The sequence below is a fragment of the Ranitomeya variabilis genome, chromosome 2 (genome assembly GCF_051348905.1).
Source record: "Ranitomeya variabilis isolate aRanVar5 chromosome 2, aRanVar5.hap1, whole genome shotgun sequence".
Taxonomy (NCBI): Eukaryota; Metazoa; Chordata; class Amphibia; order Anura; family Dendrobatidae; genus Ranitomeya; species Ranitomeya variabilis.
The window spans coordinates 468,798,503-468,819,836 of NC_135233.1; the positions used below are offsets into that span (position 1 = coordinate 468,798,503).

At 43.7% G+C, this 21,334-nt stretch overlaps 1 protein-coding gene across 2 annotated transcripts; it reads left to right on the top strand.

Annotated features, from left to right (window-relative positions):
* Positions 1 to 1,353: 1,353 nt before the first annotated feature.
* On the top strand, positions 1,354 to 20,970 carry LOC143806780 (uncharacterized). 2 transcript variants are annotated; one of them, XM_077287681.1, is made up of 2 exons: positions 1,354 to 1,768; positions 14,673 to 20,970. In XM_077287681.1, exon 2 carries the CDS (start codon positions 14,683 to 14,685, stop codon positions 18,211 to 18,213), a length of 3,531 nt encoding a protein of 1,176 aa, XP_077143796.1. In that variant the 5' UTR covers positions 1,354 to 1,768; positions 14,673 to 14,682; the 3' UTR covers positions 18,214 to 20,970. The 2 variants fall into 2 exon arrangements, with proteins under 2 accessions (XP_077143796.1, XP_077143795.1); XM_077287680.1 differs by lacking the exon at positions 1,354 to 1,768 and adding an exon at positions 9,843 to 9,970 and having other exon boundaries at positions 14,673 to 20,969.
* The last annotated feature ends 364 nt before the right edge of the window (positions 20,971 to 21,334 follow it).

Here is a 21,334-nt window from a genome sequence, read left to right on the forward strand (position 1 = left end):
ACATTCCGGTGTCTGTCGCGTCCCCCGGCGTCCGCTTCCCTGCACTGTGTCAGCGCCGGCCGTAAAGCAGAGCACAGCGGTGACATCACCGCTCTGCTTTGTTGCTGAATTTGCAACATAATCGGTTCAGAGAAGCTGTATTGTCGGCACATTGCTGTTGCAGCTGGTGCTGGAATTATTGCAATGATTGACTGCTCGGGAATCCAGCATGTATCATTTCTCACAGGCCAGTGAAAGAAGCTAGCTGGTCCATGAGGATGCATAAAATTTATTAATGCATCATGCTCGTCGACTGAAATTTCAGAAATATTTCCAATCCACCAGTTCCTATCGTAAATGCAGGCAATGTATTGCCCTGGCTGGAGGTTTGCAATTGACACAAAAGGCATTTCTGATCTGACAGATCTATCTACATGGGCAATGAAAGATGATGGGTCATTTGACACCCTTGAAATGCGAATCTTTTTGTCATCAATTGGCACAAACTGGTGATTTTCTCTTGTTCCAGCAATCGTATGTCCATCTTTGAACATTTCCTCTTGAACTACCCGTATTTCGTAAATTTTTTCTTTTGGAACAAAAAAAAACATGATTCCATGCAGTTGCTCGTTGCAAAAGTTGAATAAATCCACCGGGTTCAGTATTTGGTTTTCAGTTGGACGTTGAAGACTGGCACGAGCTGCCAACCTCTTTGCTGTCCCTCCAATCCCATCACAGGGCGACTTTCCATGACTGGTACCAAAAAAATTCCATTCAGCGCTGATATTGAAATCAGCATTGTGGTGGCACAAGTTGAGAAAATTTTTGTACTGGGCTGCAGATCCATCCCTGAAGTAGTGGATATGACGAATCCCATAGATGAGTCTTGAGATACTCCACAATTACTGTTAAGAAAGTGTGGACTGCAACTGTGTCATGTCGTGAGCAATCACTGATTATGCACAAGCTGATGTTCTGGGCAGCTTCACCATTTAACTCCTTGAAGTAAATTACAAATGGGTGTACTGTAGCTTGACTATTTTCCCAGTGGAAACCTTGAATGGCATCTTGAACAATAAATGAGTAATTTTCAGCAAAGTCCATAAGGATCACAAGCTCTCCAGGTCTCAGATTTTCCATCAACGATTTCAGATATCAACTTTGATGCTTGGCGATGTAGTGATGGCTACAAAGTTTAGAAATTTTCAAAACCAATTCGTCAATGAAATCTTCTATAGTCAGTTGTTTGGTATCAAGCGTGTCTCGATCAGTGTGAATCCATTGTTTGAACTCAATAATATCTTCAGGGTCACTGTTGACAAACACACATTGACAAGAAATTCTTTTAAAACTTCAGGACCCGGGCATTTATCACAACAGCCAAGCATACAGTCCTTGGATTCAATTCCACAGACCATTTTGCATATGAGCTCTTTGTAGTCATCATTGATTGGGCATGCTGCAAGCATTAGTTTGACATTTTGGTGAATGGTACACACACAAACGGAATGTGTTCCAGCAGATCCAATGGTTACGCACCACTTTGGCCAAAGCTCACAAAACCTGGAAAACCCAATTTCAGGGCCATTCCGATCCCGATAGGCAACAAACATTTCCCTCATATTGCTCAGTAATAGTCGCTTTTGCATCTGCTTTTTTTCTCCTGCTATTCGCACTGATACATAGTCTTTTTTACCAGGGCACATTCGACTGAATTCATCATCCTCAAAAAATGCCTGCACCTTTTTCTTCACTTCCTAAGAAACTTTCTTGCCACACTTGATTCCAGGTAAGGCTAAGATCCCATGTTCACATTTAAGCTTTCGAGCTTGTTTGACCATTCGTTCAGAGACACCGAATTCGTCTGATATAGCCTTAATGGACCAACTTTTAGGTGCCAATGTCAAGATTTGGACCTTTTTGGACAGCAATGGGCCGACAATACAGCTTCTCTGAACCGATTATGTTGCAAATTCAGCAACAATTCCAGACCACTTAGACTGAACATTATGGCTTGGGAACCAACAAAAGATACCCAATATTAGGCTTGGGATCCTAGGCAAAGATACCCACCCTCAGGCTTCGGAACCTGCGATAAAGAGACCGCCCGAGGCTCGCCTTGCACGGCTATCGGCCATGGCTCCTAGGCGATGGGGCTGCCAATTCTCGAAAGACAGCATTATTACAATTCTTAATAGGATTATAATACCATTTCTTAGGGAATTGGTTGTGGTATAAGCACGATGGACCAACGCAAGGGTTTGACTAGTGCAGTTACCATTCATTGCGTATTAATAAATAACACCATGTTCAGTGGCATTTTTCATTTCTTAAACTGAGAGACTCCAAAAAAAAACCCAATGATGCTTGTAGAGAAAAATGTGCTCTTTCTAATGATATCAGAATTAATATATTTTAGGGGTACCCTTTTTGAGAAATTTGACCTAAAAATAGGTAAAATTCAGTTTTTTGAAGTTTTTCATCATATGTGGGTGTGAATATTTCCACAAATACATATGCTTTGACCGTGATATTGCAGCAATGCAAAGTCATGTAGATGTTTGGTGTACAGGGCAAAGCACCAGTTACTATTGGTTTTTGGTCTTGAGTTATATATGGGCAAAGTTTGGCATAAATTTTATGCGACGCGTTTTTCAAGCTACTTTGACACAAAATTGCGGCCGAAATATTGTTTTGTCATAGCCGGTAATAATTTTATCGTGTTTAGCAGCAAAAGTTGAGCTAGTATGCCAAATTTCAGCATCATAGCCAGTATAGAACTCTAATGGCTATGTGCCAAAGTTTGCAAAATCCTCTTAGCTGAAGCCGCAGGCTTGGTGGAACCTCCAGTGAAAGGTCAACAGTGCCCAATGTATTTGAGATCTGGCCCTAAAAATTTACAGAACCTCTTTTCAAACATACATGCACATCCTTATAAATTTTCAGCAAAATCGGAGAAGGTCGAGTGGGGACCACTGGTCCACTTGACATGGAATGACCCGTTGGTGAAATGACCAAATACATCTCAAAAAGAAGGCTTATAATAGTAGCAAGAGAAAGGGGTTATATGAGACTTTTTTTTTTACTATGGACTTAAGAGCTGACTACCAGCCCACTTGGGATCTCTGCCACCACACAGCAGTCACAAACTGCTACTGCCGGCGATTCTGCGGCTTCTGTTGATGTCACATCAACAGAGCAGCAACTTCTCTTCCGCTCTGCTAATGGTCCGTGACTGCTGACGTCATGCTGATTGACAGCCAGCTCACCGCTGACTAACTGCGTGGAGCCGGCTGTCAATCAGCATGATGTCAGCAGTCACGCCCTGTCGACAGAAGCGCCCAGAAGAAAAAGAACTGCTCTGTTGACATAAAGCACCAGAATCGCCGGCAGAAACAGTTTGTGACCACTCTGTGCCGGCGCTGGGTACAACAGGCTGCTAGTTAGCAACCACCTGCCTCTTACTTGTTAAACCCATAGTAAAAAAAATATATATATATATTTAAAAGTGCAAATCATAAAACTAAGATAGGAGTCTAAATACCGGCCTGATGTGAATCTTGCTTGTTTGTGTTCTGACATAGGATTCTGTGCAGTAACTTGAAGCATTTGTCAAATTCTGCAATAAAAGATCTACCACAATGCACTCTGAAAGAATAAATATACTGAACCCTATAAAGATCCAGGAGCATTATAGGAGAGAAAACAAGTTCTTGGTTTGTGAGGACAGAAATATTCAAAGTGGTTGAAGTCTGCAGTTACTCTATCTGGCTGCAGACTTGTGGATCCTCACAGTGCATGCTGTCAAGATTCTACAGCGTTGCATGCGGTCACATGCCGACTAGACGTACACAGCCACGCTCAGTGCGGGTGATATCAGTGAGGCCAGACACGTCTAGTTGTAATGTGCTTGGATGTATGCACATCACCTATGCACCTTCATGTGGACCCCCACAATGTGATTGCAGGGTGATGCTGGGGACCCCTTTATATCAGGCTTATTACAGCGCTATACAGAAGTATTGTGCTGTATCATGGTGGAAATGTAGAAAAAAAATCCTGTTAACAGTTTCCCTCATTCCTCTGGCCTCACAGACCATCCAGTGTCCACTGTGCAGAGCCTCCATCACTCCCGGCTCCTCTCAGACCTCACTTTCCATCCACTGCAGCGAGGAGGAGCCGTACAAACACGTGACCGCTTCCTGCGTGACGTCTGCAGGTACACCATGTGACCAGCAGCGCCGCTCCAAGCTCAGGACGGCACGGCAGGTGATCACTGCGGCGCTGTAAACAGACGTGCCGCATGCTATAAGGGAGGCCATTAACCATTTACACTCCAGCCCCTCCCTGACTGTAGGAACCCTGCTGACACCATCCAGGATAGTCTTAACCCTTGTCCAATGCGTGACGTCACCGACTGGGCGCCATTACGTCTCAAGTTGATGACGTCAGATAACAAGAAGTGTTTATAACAATAGAGTCTGCTGGGGGATGTGCTCTTCTCTATGGTGGGCTCAGGGTGTCACACCACGCTCTGTTATTAGTTTTCTAGACACTTATGGAAATAATAAAACAAACTTTCCCCCATCAGGTTCTGTCATAGATGGAAATTACGCCGCAGCTCTGGATCTGTCGCACCTCGGCACCATTAGCGCCTGACGGGCACCATTAGCGCTCTTCTGAGGTGTCCATCCTATGCTGCAGATAGTTTGTGTGACTCGCTGTGCCAGGAGTGGTCCATCTGTGGCCACTGGACGCGAGCCCGGAGAGCTGCCTTCGACGTGAAGAAACTGGAATCAAATGGGTTAATATGCGCTGCCAGCGGAAAGATAAGACAGGAATACAAGTATGTGGCTTATTTGTCACCAAACCAGGAAATGTGAGCTATCACTGGCAATTCCCAAGTGCAAGTGGTGAGCATATATACTAGAGGGGAGTGTCCAACACAGAACATCTCAGACAATTCAAGACAGAATTCCAGTGGCAGCGCAGATTAACCCATTTCATTTCAGTTTTTTTCACGCGTTTTAAAGTTTCAAACTTCTTCGTCAGGACAAACAGTCTCCTACCTACCGGCATACACAGAGCTACTTGTGAATGGCGTGACGTAATTTTACACCAGAATGGCTATACACAAGACAATCCGTGGATGCCGGGCGGTAGGAAGCAGCTCACAGGGCTCCAGGACAATGGCCACAGATTACTGACGAGGCCGTTAGACCACGTCCTGCACTTCGATTTACACAAACTCTAATAATGGATCCTGTGACAGCCTCCAAAACAGATGTGAGCAGCGTCCCATCACACAGCTTTCTGCTGGTATATAAGCATCAGAGGCATAAGTGGCTGTGTGTGGAGGCTCATACTATATAGGGGGACTGTGGTGACAATAATACTGTCTGGGTTGTTGTGGGGGATTATACTGTGTATAGGGGACCATGTGAACCATGTGTGTGGCGCTGTGAGGACAGGCATACTGTGTGTGGGGAGGGCTGTGAGGACCATCATTACTGTCTGTGGGGGTATATGGATGCCATTACTCTGTGTGGGAGGGGGGCTGTGATGACCATCAAACCATGTGTGGGGGGTGCTGTGAGATCTATCATACTGTCTTTGGGGCAATCAAATTATGTTCGGGAGCTGTGGGGGCCTCCTACGTTGCGGTGGCATTGTACTGTGTGTGGGGGCATTGTACTGTGTGGGGGCATCTTGCATTGTACTGTCTGAGGCTGGTGCTGTGGGGACATCGTATGTTAGTGTGGCATGTACTGTGTGTGGGGCATTGTACTGTGTGGCTGGGGCTGTGGGGGTCATCGTACATTGTGGGGGCATGTACTGTGTGTGGGGCATTGTACTGTGTGGCTGGGGCTATAGGGTCATCATACATTGTGGGGGCATGTACTGTGTGTGGGGCATTGTACTGTGTGGCTGGGGCTGTGGGGTCATCGTACATTGTGAGGGCATTGTACTGTGTGTGGGGCATTGTACTGTGTGGCTGGGGCTGTGGGGTCATCGTACATTGTGAGGGCATTGTACTGTGTGTGGGGCATTGTACTGTGTAGGAGGGCTGTGGAGACATCTTACTGTGTTCAAGGTACAATGGCTGAATAATGGGAGCAAATGATTTATAGATTTTATAAAAAGCAGTAAATTATATGGAGCCGATTTTCTGCTACAAGTAAGGACACAAGTGACAATAATCTCTCTCGTGACATGTAGCAGCGAGTCAGGCTTCTTTCACACTAGCGTCGGGCTCGGCCCGTCGCAGTACGTCGGGCCGAGGTCCCCGACGCTAGCGCTGTCTCCGCCGCACAACGGGGGCAGCGGATGCATTTTTCCAGCGCATCCGCTGCCCCATTGTGAGGTGCGGGGAGGTGGGGGCGGAGTTCCGGCCGCGCATGCGCGGTCGGAAAAAGCGGACCGTCGGGAGCAAAAAACGTTACATGTAACGTTTTTTGGTCCCGACGGTCCGCCACAGCACGGCGCAACCGTCGCACGACGGGTGCGACGTGTGGCAATGCGTCGCAAATGCATCGCTAATGTTAGTCAATGCTGAAAAAACGCATCCTGCAAGCACTTTTGCAGGATGCGTTTTTTCGGCAAAACGACGCATTTGCGACGTATTGCAGTTAACGCTAGTGTGAAAGTAGCCTAAGTGGAATTAATTCTGCTCAGTATTGATACAAATAATATAAAATAGTAATAATCTATCTATATAATCGTCTAAAGGTACCTTCACACTAAACAACTTTCCAACGAGAACGATCCGTGACGTTGCAGCGTCCTGGATAGCGATCTCGTTGAGTTTGACACGCAGCAGCGATCTGGATCCCGCTGTTATATCGCTGGTCGGAGCTAGAAGTCTGGAACTTTATTTGGTTGCTAGATCGGCGTGTATCGTCATGTTTGACAGCAAAAGCAACGATGTCAGCAATGTTTTTACATGGAGCGTGAACGATAAGTGAGTCACCGTTACGTCACTGGATCGCTCCTGCATCGTTCTGGAGTTGCTGTGTTTGACGTCTCTACAGCGACCTAACAGCGACGCTCCAGCGATCTAGTTTAGGTCGGATCGTTGTCTATATCGCTGGAGCGTCGCTTAGTGTAACATTACCTTAAGGTCCACTTCCGTCTGTTTGTCTGTCACTGAAATCCCACGTCGCTGATTGGTCGCACCGGCCGGCCGCGACTAATCAGCGACAGGCTTAGTCCGGCCGTGAATTGGCCCCTCCCTACTCTCCTCCAGTCAGTGCCTACTCCCCTCCAGTCAGTGCCAGTGTGTCGCCCCTTCCCGGACCAACTTTTTACCATTGATGCTGCTTATGCAGCATCAATAGTAAAAAGATATAATGTTAAAAATAATAAAAGAAATAAAAAATCATGCTATTCTCACCTTCCGTTGCCTCCGCAGCTTTCCCGTTCCTCGCGATGCGGCTGGCAGCTTCCATTCCCAGTTATGCATTGCGTAATTACCCAGATGACTTTGCGGTCTTGCGAGACCGCTACGTCATCACGGGTTATGGAGCGGGATTTTAACACTGCTTCGCTGATTGGTCGCACCTGGCTGGCAGCGACAAATCAGCGAAGCGGTGTTTAAATCCCGCGCCAATGTTGCTGATTGGTCGCGGTCGCTGGCCGCGACCAATCAGTGAAGTGGTGGGACCGGAGCATCGCGAGGAGCAGGAAAAGCTGCCGCGGACGCCGGAAGTTGAGAATATCACGATTTTTTATTTTATTTTTAACATTATATCTTTTTACTATTGATGCTGCATAGGCAGCATCAATAGTAAAAAGTTGGTCCGGGATGGTCGCTGATTGGTCGCGGCCGGGCGCGACAAATCAGCGAAGCGTGGTTTAAATTCCGCGCCAATGTCAGAATCCATTGCGGAAATGATCGGAGATGACGTAGTGGTCTTGCGAGACCGCTACATCATCACGTGTTATTCTCGCAATGCATTACTGGGACCGGAGCGTCGCGAGGAGCATCGCTAAACGCCTGTGCTGGATCAGGGGGCCGCCGGAAGGTGAGTATATAACTATTTTTTATGTTAATTATTTTTTTTTAACAGGGATATGGTGCCCACATTGCTATATACTATGTGGGCTGTGTTATAGACTACGTGGGCTGTGTTAAATACTACGTGGGCTGTGCTATATACTATGTCTCTGTGCTATAGACTACGTGGGCTGTGCTATATACTACGTGGGCTGTGCTATATACTACGTGGGCTGGGCAATATACTACGTGGCTGGGCTATATACTACGTGGCCTGTGCTATATACTACGTGGGCCTTGCTATATACTACGTGGGCCGTGCTATATACTACGTCGGCTGTGCAATATACGTGGGCTGTGTTATATACTGCGTGGGCTGTGCTATATACTACGTGGGCCGTGCTATATACTACGTTGGTGGGCAATATACTATGTGGCTGGGCTATATGCTACGTGGGCTGTGCTATATACTACGTCTCTGTGCTATAGACTACGTGGGCTGTGCTATATACTACGTCTCTGTGCTATAGACTACGTGGGCTGTGCTATATACTACGTGGCTGGGCAACATACTACGTGGCTGGGCTATATACTACGTGGGCTGTGCTATATACTACGTCTCTGTGCTATAGCACGGCAGCACGGTGGCGCAGTGGATAGCACAGCAGCCTTGCAGTGCTGGAGTCCTGGGTTCAAGCCCCACTAAGGACAACATCTGCAAAGAGTTTGTATGTTCTCTCTGTGTTTGCGTGGGTTTCCTCCGGGCACTCCGGTTTCCTCCCACATTCCAAAGACATGCTGATAGGGAATTTAGATTGTGAGCCCCAACGGGGACAGTGATGATAATGTGTGCAAACTGTAAAGCGCTGCGAAATATGTTAGCGCTATATAAAAATAAAGATTATTATTATTTATTATAGACTACGTGGGCTGTGCTATATACGTCTCTGTGCTATAGACTACGTGGGCTGTGCTATATACTACGTGGCTGGGCTATATACTACGTGGCCTGTGCTATATACTATGTGGGCCGTGCTATATACTACGTCGGCTGTGCAATATACGTGGGCTGTGTTATATACTGCGTGGGCTGTGCTATATACTACTATACATGTTCTAGAATACCCGATGCGTTAGAATCGGGCCACCATCTAGTTATATTGAGCAGAATTTCAGCCTATTGGTTCGGCCTCTACAACAGTCACAGACTCTCATGTGGCCCCTTGGGAAAATAAATTGGCCACCGCTGGTGTAAAGAATACTAAAATCTCACTGAGGGGAAGTTGTATCTTATAACGATGCTTCCATGTATGAATACAGAACTTGTTTTCATCAGACAACCCCTTTATCATCTATCCAAGGGGATCGGTGTCCATCAGCTGGGCCCTACACTGGCCGGCAGAATGGGGCACTTATTTCTGTAAGGTTACGCTCATACTGACATATAACCCAGCTGAGTGCAATATAAAAAAATCGGATCACTCTCCGGGATGAGAACGGGACCGATTATTTATACTCTAGTGTGAATGAGCCCAGCAGCACTGCACATGCGCAGTCTGAGCTCCATCCCTGCTCTATGGGGCCGCAGAGCGCTTGAGAAATTCCATCAAAAAAGCAGTAAAAAGCCAGAAGAGGGGACCAGAATGGAGTCTGTATGAGGAGCTCCAGGAATCACCTCCGATCTAGACGGGTCAGTGCTGAGGATCTCACTGCAGCCTCCGATCCAGTATCCTCAGCACTGAGCCGTCTACAGAGGAGGTGGTAAAATGAGCTCCTCAAAAAATCACCTCCGATCTAGTCAGCACTGAAGCGTCTACACCAGGGTGGCTGTGGTGAGAAACTCAAAATATCAACTGCGATGTAAGAAGCAACCATGAGGAAATAAGAGCCTGCACTGCGTGACGTCACCGGGGGGCCGCGCTGCCTCCGGGTCGCAGGGTGATGACGTCAGACGTTGTTGTGAGACTAAGAGGCGGCGCGGCGCAGTGTGCTGAGGTAACTGGCGGCGGCTCCTACCGGGATGTGTGCTCGTGTGTCACCGCCCCGGGGTGCAATCACCCGTCTGTGTATCAGTGTGATGGCAACGTGCCGCACGTTATACTGAGGCCTGGAGACATGTGTCTATAGATACACGGTGTGAGTGCAAACGAAGGCAAATGGGCGGCACCGGGGTACAGGGTCAGAAGTGCAAGAAGCCTCATCATGTGCAGTGGCTACCTCTCATCTGCAGGGCCATAGGGCTGTGATAGAGATAGCTGGGTGAGAGTATATATATATATATATATATATATGTACAGTATGTAGATAGGTGCATGTGTATACAGACAGGCGAGTACCAAACCAGCAGTCATAAAGTCCCATAGAAGTGTACAAACCTTATTAAATACAATTATAAAACCTGGAAATGTGTAGGTACAATGGCATAAGTGGGAAACAATGTACGCTCTCAATAGCGACACCTCAAAGAAGGGCTAGGATGGCCAGCCAACCCTGTATAAGTGTAATAGCATATAGCTATAATCACAAATATCCCAAAGACTTAAAAACTATCTTGGCAAATGCCACATAACTAGATGGTTAATATTATAACAACAGTCAAAGACAGATAATTCACGGTCCAATACCTGATGAATGCAGGAGTGGAGGACCATTGGCCCACCCCGATGCGCGTTTCGGAACAACCTGCTCCTTCCTCGGGGTGTGAGGATTGGTCGCTCCCGATTCACAAATTACATACATATTCTAGAATACCCGATGCGTTAGAATCGGGCCACCATCTAATATACAGTACAGACCAAAAGTTTGGACACACCTTCTCATTTAAAGATTTGTCTGTATTTTCATGACTGAAAATTGTACAGTCACTGAAGGCATCAAAACCATGAATTAACACATGTGGAATTATATACTTAACAAAAAAGTGTGAAACAACTGAAATTATGTCTTATATTCTAGGTTCTTCAAAGTAGCCACCTTTTGCTTTGATGACTGCTTTGCACACTCTTGGCATTCTCTTGATGAGCTTCAAGAGGTAGTCACCGGGAATGGTCTTCCAACAATCTTGAAGGAGTTCCCAGAGATGCTTAGCACTTGTTGGCCCTTTTGCCTTCACTCTGCGGTCCAGCTCACCTCAAACCTTCTTGATTGGGTTCAGGTCTGGTGACTGTGGAGGCCAGGTCATCTGGCGTAGCACCCCATCTCCTTCTTGGTCAAATAGCCCTTACACAGCCTGGAGGTGTGTTTGGGGTCATTGTCCTGTTGAAAAATAAATGGTGGTCCAACTAAACGCAATCCAGATGGAATAGCATGCCGCTGCAAGATGCTGTGGTAGCCATGCTGGTTCAGTATGCCTTCAATTTTGAATAAATCCCCAACAGTGTCACCAGCAAAGCACCCCCACACATCACATTTCCTCCTCCATGCTTCACGGTGGGAACCAGGCATGTAGAGTCCTTCTATTCATCTTTTCTGTGTCACACAAAGACCCGGTGGTTGGAACCAAAGATGTCAAATTTGGACTCATCAGACCAAAGCACAGATTTCCACTGGTCTAATGTCCATTCCTTGTGTTCTTTAGCCCAAACAAGTCTCTTCTGCTTGTTGCCAGTCCTTAGCAGTGGTTTCCTAGCAGCTATTCTACCATGAAGGCCTGCTGCACAAAGTCTCCTCTTAACAGTTGTTGTAGAGATGTGTCTGCTGCTAGAACTCTGTGTGGCCTTGACCTGGTCTCTAATCTGAGCTGCTGTTAACCTGCGATTTCTGAGGCTGGTGACTCGGATAAACTTATCCTCAGAAGCAGAGGTGACTCTTGGTCTTCCTTTCCTGGGGCGGTCCTCATGTGAGCCAGTTTCTTTGTAGCACTTGATGGGTTTTGCAACTGCACTTGGGGACACTTTCAAAGTTTTCCCAATTTTTCGGACTGAGTGACCTTCATTTCTCAATGTAATGATGGCCACTCGTTTTTCTTTACTTAGCTGCTTTTTTCTTGCCATAATACAAATTCTAACAGTCTATTCAGTAGGACTGTCAGCTGTGCATCCACCAGACTTCTGCACAACACAACTGATGGTCCCAACCCCATTTATAAGGCAAGAAATCCCACTTATTAAACCTGAGAGGGCACACCTGTGAAGTGAAAACCATTCCCGGTGACTACCTCTTGAAGCTCATCAAGAGAATGCCAAGAGTGTGCAAAGCAGTCATCAAAGCAAAAGGTGGCTACTTTGAAGAACCTAGAATATAAGACATAATTTCAGTTGTTTCACACTTTTTTGTTAAGTATATAATTCCACATGTGTTAATTCATAGTTTTGATGCATTCAGTGTGAATTTACAATTTTCATTGTTATGAAAATACAGAAAAATCTTTAAATGAGAAGGTGTGTCCAAACTTTTGGTCTGTACTGTATATATATATATATATACACACACACTTATCTGTACACCCACCTATCTGTTGACACTCGCTGTCCCAGGGCTGTGATGCGGCGTTCTGACATATGATGCCCGGCGCCCAATTAGTGCTGGTGTCACTGTCTCCACCTTCATAAAAAACTGAACATCAAGTGGAAGTCAGGTCTGCTGATCCCGGACTTCCTCTTTATGTTCAGTTTGTCCGAAAGTGGAGACAGTGACGCCAGCACTTATTGGGCGCCAGGCACCACGTGTCTTCCACCGCATCACAGCCCCAGGATGGACGAGTGCCGACACTGCTGAAATGGAGCCGACACAGGCGGTAACTATAGTTTATTTTTTTATCAGAGCCAAACATTTAGTTTATGAAGGGGTTGAGAAGAAAGAACTACTTTAGCCATTTCCCTTAAAGAGACTTTGTTAGCATAGGATGACGGTCCAAACTAAGTTCCGCCGCTCGGGGACAATCATTTATATACACCTTCTCGCCTTGTTTCCCCTCTATCTCTACCCCCTTTACTTTGATTGATAGCCCTGGCTTCATAGAGACAGAAAGGGCAGAGATAAAGCGAAAACAAGCTGGTAGAAGGTGTATATAAATGATTGCCCCCATCATGATGCACCGAGCACCTGTACGTGGCTTGTACAGTCATGTGTGTGGACAGAGTCTCTGTAAATAATAGAAAATAATAATAATACAAAATGTTCATGTGTCTTAAGCAACAACCATAACGCAATATTGGATCTGTTGCATAATTTACGCCCAATAGACGCCATTAGCGTACCTGCACATAAAAGACCAAACGGATAAATTTATAAAAATATATATAGTATAGATATATAGTATAGTTTATTGGGAGGGTTAAAGCAAGACATTAAAAAGTCACACATTAAGGAAAGGTGACACCTACAGCAGGAAGAAGTGTGGTATGGAATGACTGTTATCGGAAAGTTTGTTAACCCTTCAGGTGTTTCACCAGAACCAACACCCAGTGAAATGAATGGAAAGAAAAAAATAAAATTTTCTCATAAAATATAACATTTTGCAGTGAAAATGAAAAATTACATTTTTGCCACTAAAATGTTGCCTTAGCTCAAAATTTTTAATTTTTGTAACTTGGCCCCAACAATTTGTTACACAATTTCTCCCAAATGTGGTGGTTTCCCACTACTGTTTGATCATTCTGAAGGGCTCGAAAGGAAAGGTGCGGAATTTGATCTTTGGGACAGAAATTTGGATGGAATTGATTTGCAGCCACCAAATCGCAGAGCCCTTAAGATGTCAAAATAACAGAAATAGCCCACAAGAGAGACCATTTTGGAAACTACACCTTGTAAAGAATTCATCTATAGGTGCAATAAGCATTTTCAACCTACAGGTATTTCATGTAATTTTGACCAGGCCAAATTTTACAATTCTGACCAGTGTCACTTTATAAGGTAATAACTCTGGAACGCTTCAACAGATCCCACCGATTCTGAGATTGTTTTCTTGTGACATATTGTGCTTTATGATAGTGGTAACATTTGTTTGGTATGAATTGCGTTTATTTGTGAAAATATCAGAAATTTGTCAAAAATTTTGAAAACTTTGCAATTTTCAAACTTTTAATTCTTATGCCCTTAAACCCGACAGTTATATCACGCAAAATAGTTAATATATAACATTTCCCACATGTCTACTTTACATCTGCATAATTTTTGAAACATACTTTTTTTTTTAGGAAGTTAGAAGGGCTCAAAGTTCCTCAGCAAGTTCTTATTTTACCAACAAAATGTACAAAACCATTTTTTTAGGTAACTTTGGGAGCCTATATGGCAGAAGATACCTAAAAGTGACACCATTCTAAAAACTTCACCCCTCAAGGTGCTCAAAATCACATTAAAGAAGTGTATTAACCCTTCAGATGCTTCACAGGAATTGAAGCAAAATTGCATTGTATGAATGAGGCACAAATATTCACTTTATCTGCAATGATATTGTTAAAAATAAGAGCAATGAACAATAAATTCTTATAAATTCTCTTTACACTGTTATTTTCCATGGGAGATTTTCATGGGGTTAAGATGTGGACAACTTCCTCCCTCTCAGTTTCATAATGTGTTCAAATAATAAAAAAAGCACAAAAATTGAGCTTAACTTGAGTTGGTACACATGCAGAGGTTAAACACATGTTCACATTGGCCACAAAACATTAAAACCTACAAGGTTTTTATGTGTTCAAATAATGTTCACTTTTCAGAAGGTCTGAACTATAACAAGGATTTTGTGTTCTTTATGTAGGCATTGCATCATGCCATCCTGTGTTGTGCGAGGTTGTGATTCCACAAAGAAGCCGCGTGATCGATCCAGAATTCTTCATAGTTTTCCAAGAAATCGTGAACTAATCAAGCTTTGGCTACAACAGACAGGACAGTATGACATCGACATTGAAAAAAAGGTGGAGAAAGTATTGCAAGGAAAACTTAGTGACTCATATAGAATGTGTTCTTTACATTTCACACATGACAGTTACCGTTATAAGGGCTGTGGGAAGAGATTAAGAAAGGATGCCATTCCTAGTGTTTTTAATATGGATAAAACAGGTACAGGTCCATCTTCAGTATCAAGAATTTTTCCATCTGTGTCAGAACCATCAAGCTCTTCTAGTGAGCATTACATCCCTTCTGTTCCATTTGCTGAGAGACAGAAATCTTGCTCCGGTACAGTACGTACATATCGAGTTGAGAATATGACTGTAGTTCCGATGGATCCTCAAAATGGTTTGTTTCAAGGATGTGGAACTAGTCAAAAATCAGATCCAGTAGTTGACAACAAACCAACATCCGTAACTATCGAACTAACTGCAGCCACACAAAAACTGTCTGCCATCTCTGGAGCAGCACAAGCATGCATTTCTAGTCAAAAATCTAATTCAGTAGTTAGTGACAAACCGCCAAAAGTAACTACTGAAATAACAGCAACCACTACTGCCACACAAAAACATTCTGCGTCGTCTGGTGTAAGGCAGCTGTCATCGGTACCGAGAGCTTCTACCTCACCCATTGTGGAAGAACTACCGTCGTCATCCTCTGGCATTAAACTTGGTACATTTGCAAATTCAAAATTAAAACTGTCCCATGGTGGTCAAGTGAAACAGCTAGCACCTGTTGACTTGAAGCAAAGTATTCTCACATTTTTGAAGAAAGAGTTCTCTTCTGTCCTCAAAAATACAAATCTGCCTTTGAGTTCTAAGCTCAGAAAAGATGCATCATGTTTAAATACCAAAACCTTATCATCCACCATATTTTCCTCTTCAATAACACCCTTTGCCCCAGCACCAGTAATCTCTACCCCTGGGTTAAACACGGCTCAACCAATCAATATTCCTTTGAATTCTGTTAGTGAAACAAATCCATGCTCTCTGAAAGTTCTTCCAGTTTCTGGAAAAGTGTCCACTGTGACGCAGACGCCACCAACATCTGGTTTGACACTGAAACCGCCCTCTATATCTGTTGTGCATGTCCCACCTGCTTCCCAAACTGTGGTCCCTTATTGTGTGCCTCCATCAAAGAAAAGAAAACTGGAAGAAAATGTTTTCTTGAAACCTATTACTGCCTCCTTTTATGATCCAACTTCTCTGACAAACCAGATTTCTGTTAATACACCACCGTTTGTGCCACCATCTTGTCTGATCCAGAAGCCGTTAATGGTCGACAAAGGTGTCAACACTGATTTTTTCTCAGATAGGAAAAGAAATGCATACACACAAACTAAAATATTTACAAACCTTAGTAACATTATGCACAACTTATCAGTTCCAAGTGAAACATCTAATGATTCAGAATCAACCACATCTCTTGCCAGCCCAGCAGATAAAGGATTTAGTAACTGCAGATATTACAGCTCCAGTGACCATGACAATGATCTGAGTGAAGATGTGAAACCTGGTAATTTAGATCCTGTTAAAGATGAAATCTTATCAGATTCTGAAGTTGATGCATCTGGACCTACTTCTTCAGATGAAAAAACAGCAATCCATATTAAAGAAGAAGATGAATCATCAGAAGGACAATCACTTCTGCCGCCAACACTTTTTAACAATAACTTTACAATACCAGATTTTGACATTATTACACTGAAAAAAGAACCCAATATAAAAATAGAAGAGGATCAATTTCCAATTTCTAGTCCTTCAAAAACCATCACTAACTTCATATCCCAAGATAACAAGATTGAAAGGATTTCCCCAATTCCAATGGAGCCATTAGTTCCAGTTTGTAGAAATCCAAATTCATTGGATACTTTTGCTGTAAAAACTGATGAAGATCAGGAAGACCTGAACAACTCCTCCTTTTATATCTGTGAATTGAGTGAGGATGAAGATGAATTATTCTTAGTTCCAAGTGATGATGAAGATGACGTAAAACGTGTCTTCCAGGACTTAGATTCACCAGTGGAAAATCCTGTTGATGAAGAAAAGTATCTTGTATTTGAGTCCTGTCTCAAAAAACTGATCATGATGATCCCGTGTATGTCCGAAATAAAATGTACGTCACCTCTTACACAGTACAGAAAGGAAACTATTGGATCATATCTGTCAGTAGAGGTTCGGTGCCAGTCTGGTCATACAAGGTTACTGTGGGAAAGCCAGCCAAGACATGGATATCAGCCACTGGGAAATGTTCTGTTATCGGCTGCAGTACTATTCAGCGGCTCAAGTTTTCTAACATCCCAACATATGTTCAAATTGCTCAATGTGAAATCAATAGACAAAACTACTTACTATAAAAATCAGTCCATGTACCTGTTTCCGGCCATTAACCATCACTGGAAGGAGGAGCAAAAAGCTGTCATACAAAGTATCCAGGAAAGACCACTTTGCTTAGCAGGAGATCGACAATTAGACAATCCTGGATTTTCTCCCAAGTATTCTGTATACTCTCTGATGGACGTGGCTAGCAAAAAAATATGTTCATTTTCTGTGGAGCCGGTTACTCCAGAAGTGAGATTGGAAGACTCAGAAAAAGTAGGATTCCAGAAGGCAATGGGTGAACTCCAGACTATGAACGCTGATGTGAAAATGATTGTTACTGACAGAAGTGTCGCTATCCAAGAACTTCTGAAGGACAATTATTCAGGTATCGTACATCTCATAGATCTGTGGCATTTATCCAAATCAATAGGTAATGAAGTTTTAATGGCAGCAAAACACAAAGACTGTGAAGTCCTCTACGAATGGGTGGAGGCAGTCAGAAACCATATTTGGTGGAGCTCTTGCACATGTTCTAAAAATCATGATCTGTTAACCCAAAAATGGAAATCCGTTCTTCAGCATGTCACCAATGTCCATGAGTGGGGTGGTGATAGTGACTGCAAAGCCTGTCATCATCTGCCTCTCCCAGAAGAAGTGGTGAAAAACACAAATTGGCTGGAGAAAAATTCAGCTGCCTATGAACAACTCAAAAAAATTGTTGAAAATACGTCTCTACTGAAAGACTTAAAACAGCTTTCCTTCCTCTGTCACACAGGAGAGTTAGAGATATACCATATCGCTTGCCGCAAATATCGTTCAAAGACGTTTCACTTCTTCATGGACTCTATGTTGGCGCGCACACAACTCGCTGCCCTTGACCATAACAGAAATGTCCACAGGGTGAAGGAAGTGGTGAAAAATGCGTCAAGTGAAGATTTACTAGGCACTGTGATACAGAGTTTGGAAGTCTCCAAAGGTCAAAAATCATGGATTGTCAAGACATTGTATAAGCCAGATTGCCAAAATTTTCTTTTTGAAATTCTGAATGATGTTACAGCACTTGTCAAGGAGGTGAAAACATTTCAATGAGCCACCTTTTATGGAAAAGGAACACGTATAGTGGTTGTATCACAATCGCAACAACTTATCACCTATATACAGGTTATATGACAGTTGGATGATTGCTCGAGGTCCAGCCACTGGTAACCTCAATGAATAAAAAAATGGGGTGCTGAGTTCTGTTTTTTAACCCCTTCATGACCCAGCCTATTTTGGCCTTAATGACCTTGCCATTTTTTGCAATTCTGACCAGTGTCCCTTTATGAGGTAATAACTCAGGAACGCTTCAACGGATCCTTGCGGTTCTGAGATTGTTTTTTCGTGACATATTGGGCTTCATGTTAGTGGTAAATTTAGGTCGATAATTTCTGAGTTTATTTGTGAAAAAAACGGAAATTTGGCGAAAAATTAGAAAATTTTGCAATTTTCACATTTTGAATTTTTATTCTGTTAAACCAGAGAGTTATGTGACACAAAATAGTTAATAAATAACATTTCCCACATGTCTACTTTACATCAGCACAATTTTGGAAACAAATTTTTTTTTTGCTAGGAAGTTATAAGGGTTAAAATTTGACCAGTGATTTCTCATTTTTACAACAAAATTTACAAAACCATTTTTTTTAGGGACCACCTCACATTTGAAGTCAGTTTGAGGGTTCTATATGGCTGAAAATACCCAAAAGTGACACCATTCTAAAAACTGCACCCCTCAAGGTGCTCAAAATCACATTCAAGAAGTTTATTAACCCTTCAGGTGTTTCACAGCAGCAGAAGCAACATGGAGGGGAAAAATTAACATTTAACTTTTTAGTCACAAAAATGATCTTTTCGCAACAATTTTTTTATTTTCCCAAGGGTAAAAGGAGAAACTGGACCACGAATGTTGTTGTCCAATTTGTCCTGAGTACGCTGATACCTCATATGTGGGGGTAAACCACTGTTTGGGCGCACGGCAGGGCTCGGAAGGGAAGGAGTGCCATTTGACTTTTTGAATGAAAAATTGGCTCCAATCTTTAGCGGACACCATGTCGCGTTTGGAGAGCCCCCGTGTGCCTAAACATTGGAGCTCCCCCACAAGTGACCCCATTTTGGAAACTAGACCCCCCAAGGAACTTATCTAGATGCATAGTGAGCACTTTAAACCCTCAGGTGCTTCACAAATTGAGCCGTAAAAATGAAAAAGTACTTTTTTTTCACACAAAATTTCGTTTAGCCTCAATTTTTTCATTTTCACATGGGCAACAGGATAAAATGGATCCTAAAATTTGTTGGGCAATTTCTCCTGAGTACGCCGATACCTCATATGTGGGGGTAAACCACTGTTTGGGTGCACGGCAAGGCTCGGAAGGGAAGGCGCGCCATTTGACTTTTTGAATGGAAAATTAGCTCCAATCGTTAGTGGACACCATGTCGCGTTTGGAGAGCCCCTGTGTGCCTAAACATTGGAGCTCCCCTACAATTGACCCCATTTTGGAAACTAGACCCCCCAAGAAACTAATCTAGACGCATAGTGAGCACTTAAAACCCCCAGGTGCTTCACAGAAGTTTATAACGCAGAGCCATGAAAATAAAAAAATTATTTTTCTTTCCTCAAAAATGATTTTTAGCCCGGAGTTTTTTATTTTCCCAAGGATAATAGGAGAAATTGGACCCCAAATGTTGTTGTCCAGTTTGTCCTGAGTACGATGATACCCCATATGTGGGGGTAAACCACTGTTTGGGCGCACGGCAGGGCTCGGAAGGGAAGGCACGCCATTTGGCTTTTTGAATGGAAAATTAGCTTCAATCATTAGCGGACACCATGTCGCGTTTGGAGAGCCCCTGTGTGCCTAAACATTGGAGCTCCCGCACAAGTGACCCCATTTTGGAAACTAGACCTCCCAAGGAACTAATCTAGATGTGTGGTGAGCACTTTGAACCCCCAGATGCTTCACAGAAGTTTATAACGCAGAGCCATGAAAATAAAAAATTATTTTTCTTTCCTCAAAAATGATTTTTTAACCCACAATTTTTTATTTTCCCAAGGGTAACAGGAGAAATTGGACCCCAAAAGTTGTTGTGCAGTTTCTCCTGAGTACGCTGATACCCCATATGTGGGGGTAAACCACTGTTTGGGCACATGCCGGGGCTCGGAAGGGAAGTAGTGACGATTTGGAATGCAGACTTTGATGGAATGGTCTGCGGGAATCATGTTACGTTTGCAGAGCCCCTGATGTGCCTAAACAGTAGAAACCCCCCACAAGTGACCCCATTTTGGAAACTAGACCCCCCAAGGAACTTATCTAGATGTGTGGTGAGCACGTTCAACCCCCAAGTGCTTCACAGAAGTTTACAACGCAGAGCCGTGAAAATTAAAAATCATTTTTCTGTCCTCAAAAAAGATGTTTTAGCAAGCAATTTTTTTTTCACAAGGGTAGCAGGAGAAATTGGACCCCAATATTTGTTGCCCAGTTTGTTGTGAGTATGCTGGTACCCCATATGTGGGGGTAAACCACTGTTTGGGCGCACGTCAGGGCTTGGAAGGGAAGTAGTGACATTTGAAATGCAGACTTTGATGGAATGGTCTGCGGGCGTCACGTTGCATTTGCAGAGCCCTGATGTGCCTAAACAGTAGAAACACCCCATAAGTGACCCCATTTTGGAAACTAGACCCCAAAAGGATCTTATCTAGATGTGTGGTGAGCACTTTCAACCCCCAAGTGCTTCACATAAGTTTATAACGTAGAGCCATGAAAATAAAAAATAATTGTTCTTTCCTCAAAAATTATGTTCTAGCAAGTAATTTTATTTATTTATTATTTATTTTTGCAAGGGTAACAGGAGAAATTGGACCCCAATAGTTGTTGCCCAGTTTGTCCTGAGTACGCTGGTATCCCATATGTGGGGGTAAACCACTGTTTGGGCGCACGTCGGGGCTTGGAAGGGAGGGCGCACCATTTGACTTTTTGAACGCAAGATTGGCTGGAATCAATGGTGGCGCCATGTTGCGTTTGGAGACCCCTGATGTGCCTAAACAGTGGAAACCCCTCAATTCTAACTTCAACACTAACCCCAACACACCCCTAACCCTAATCCCAACTGTAGCCATAACCCTAATCACAACCCTAACCCCAACACACCCCTAACCACAACCCTAACCCCAACACAC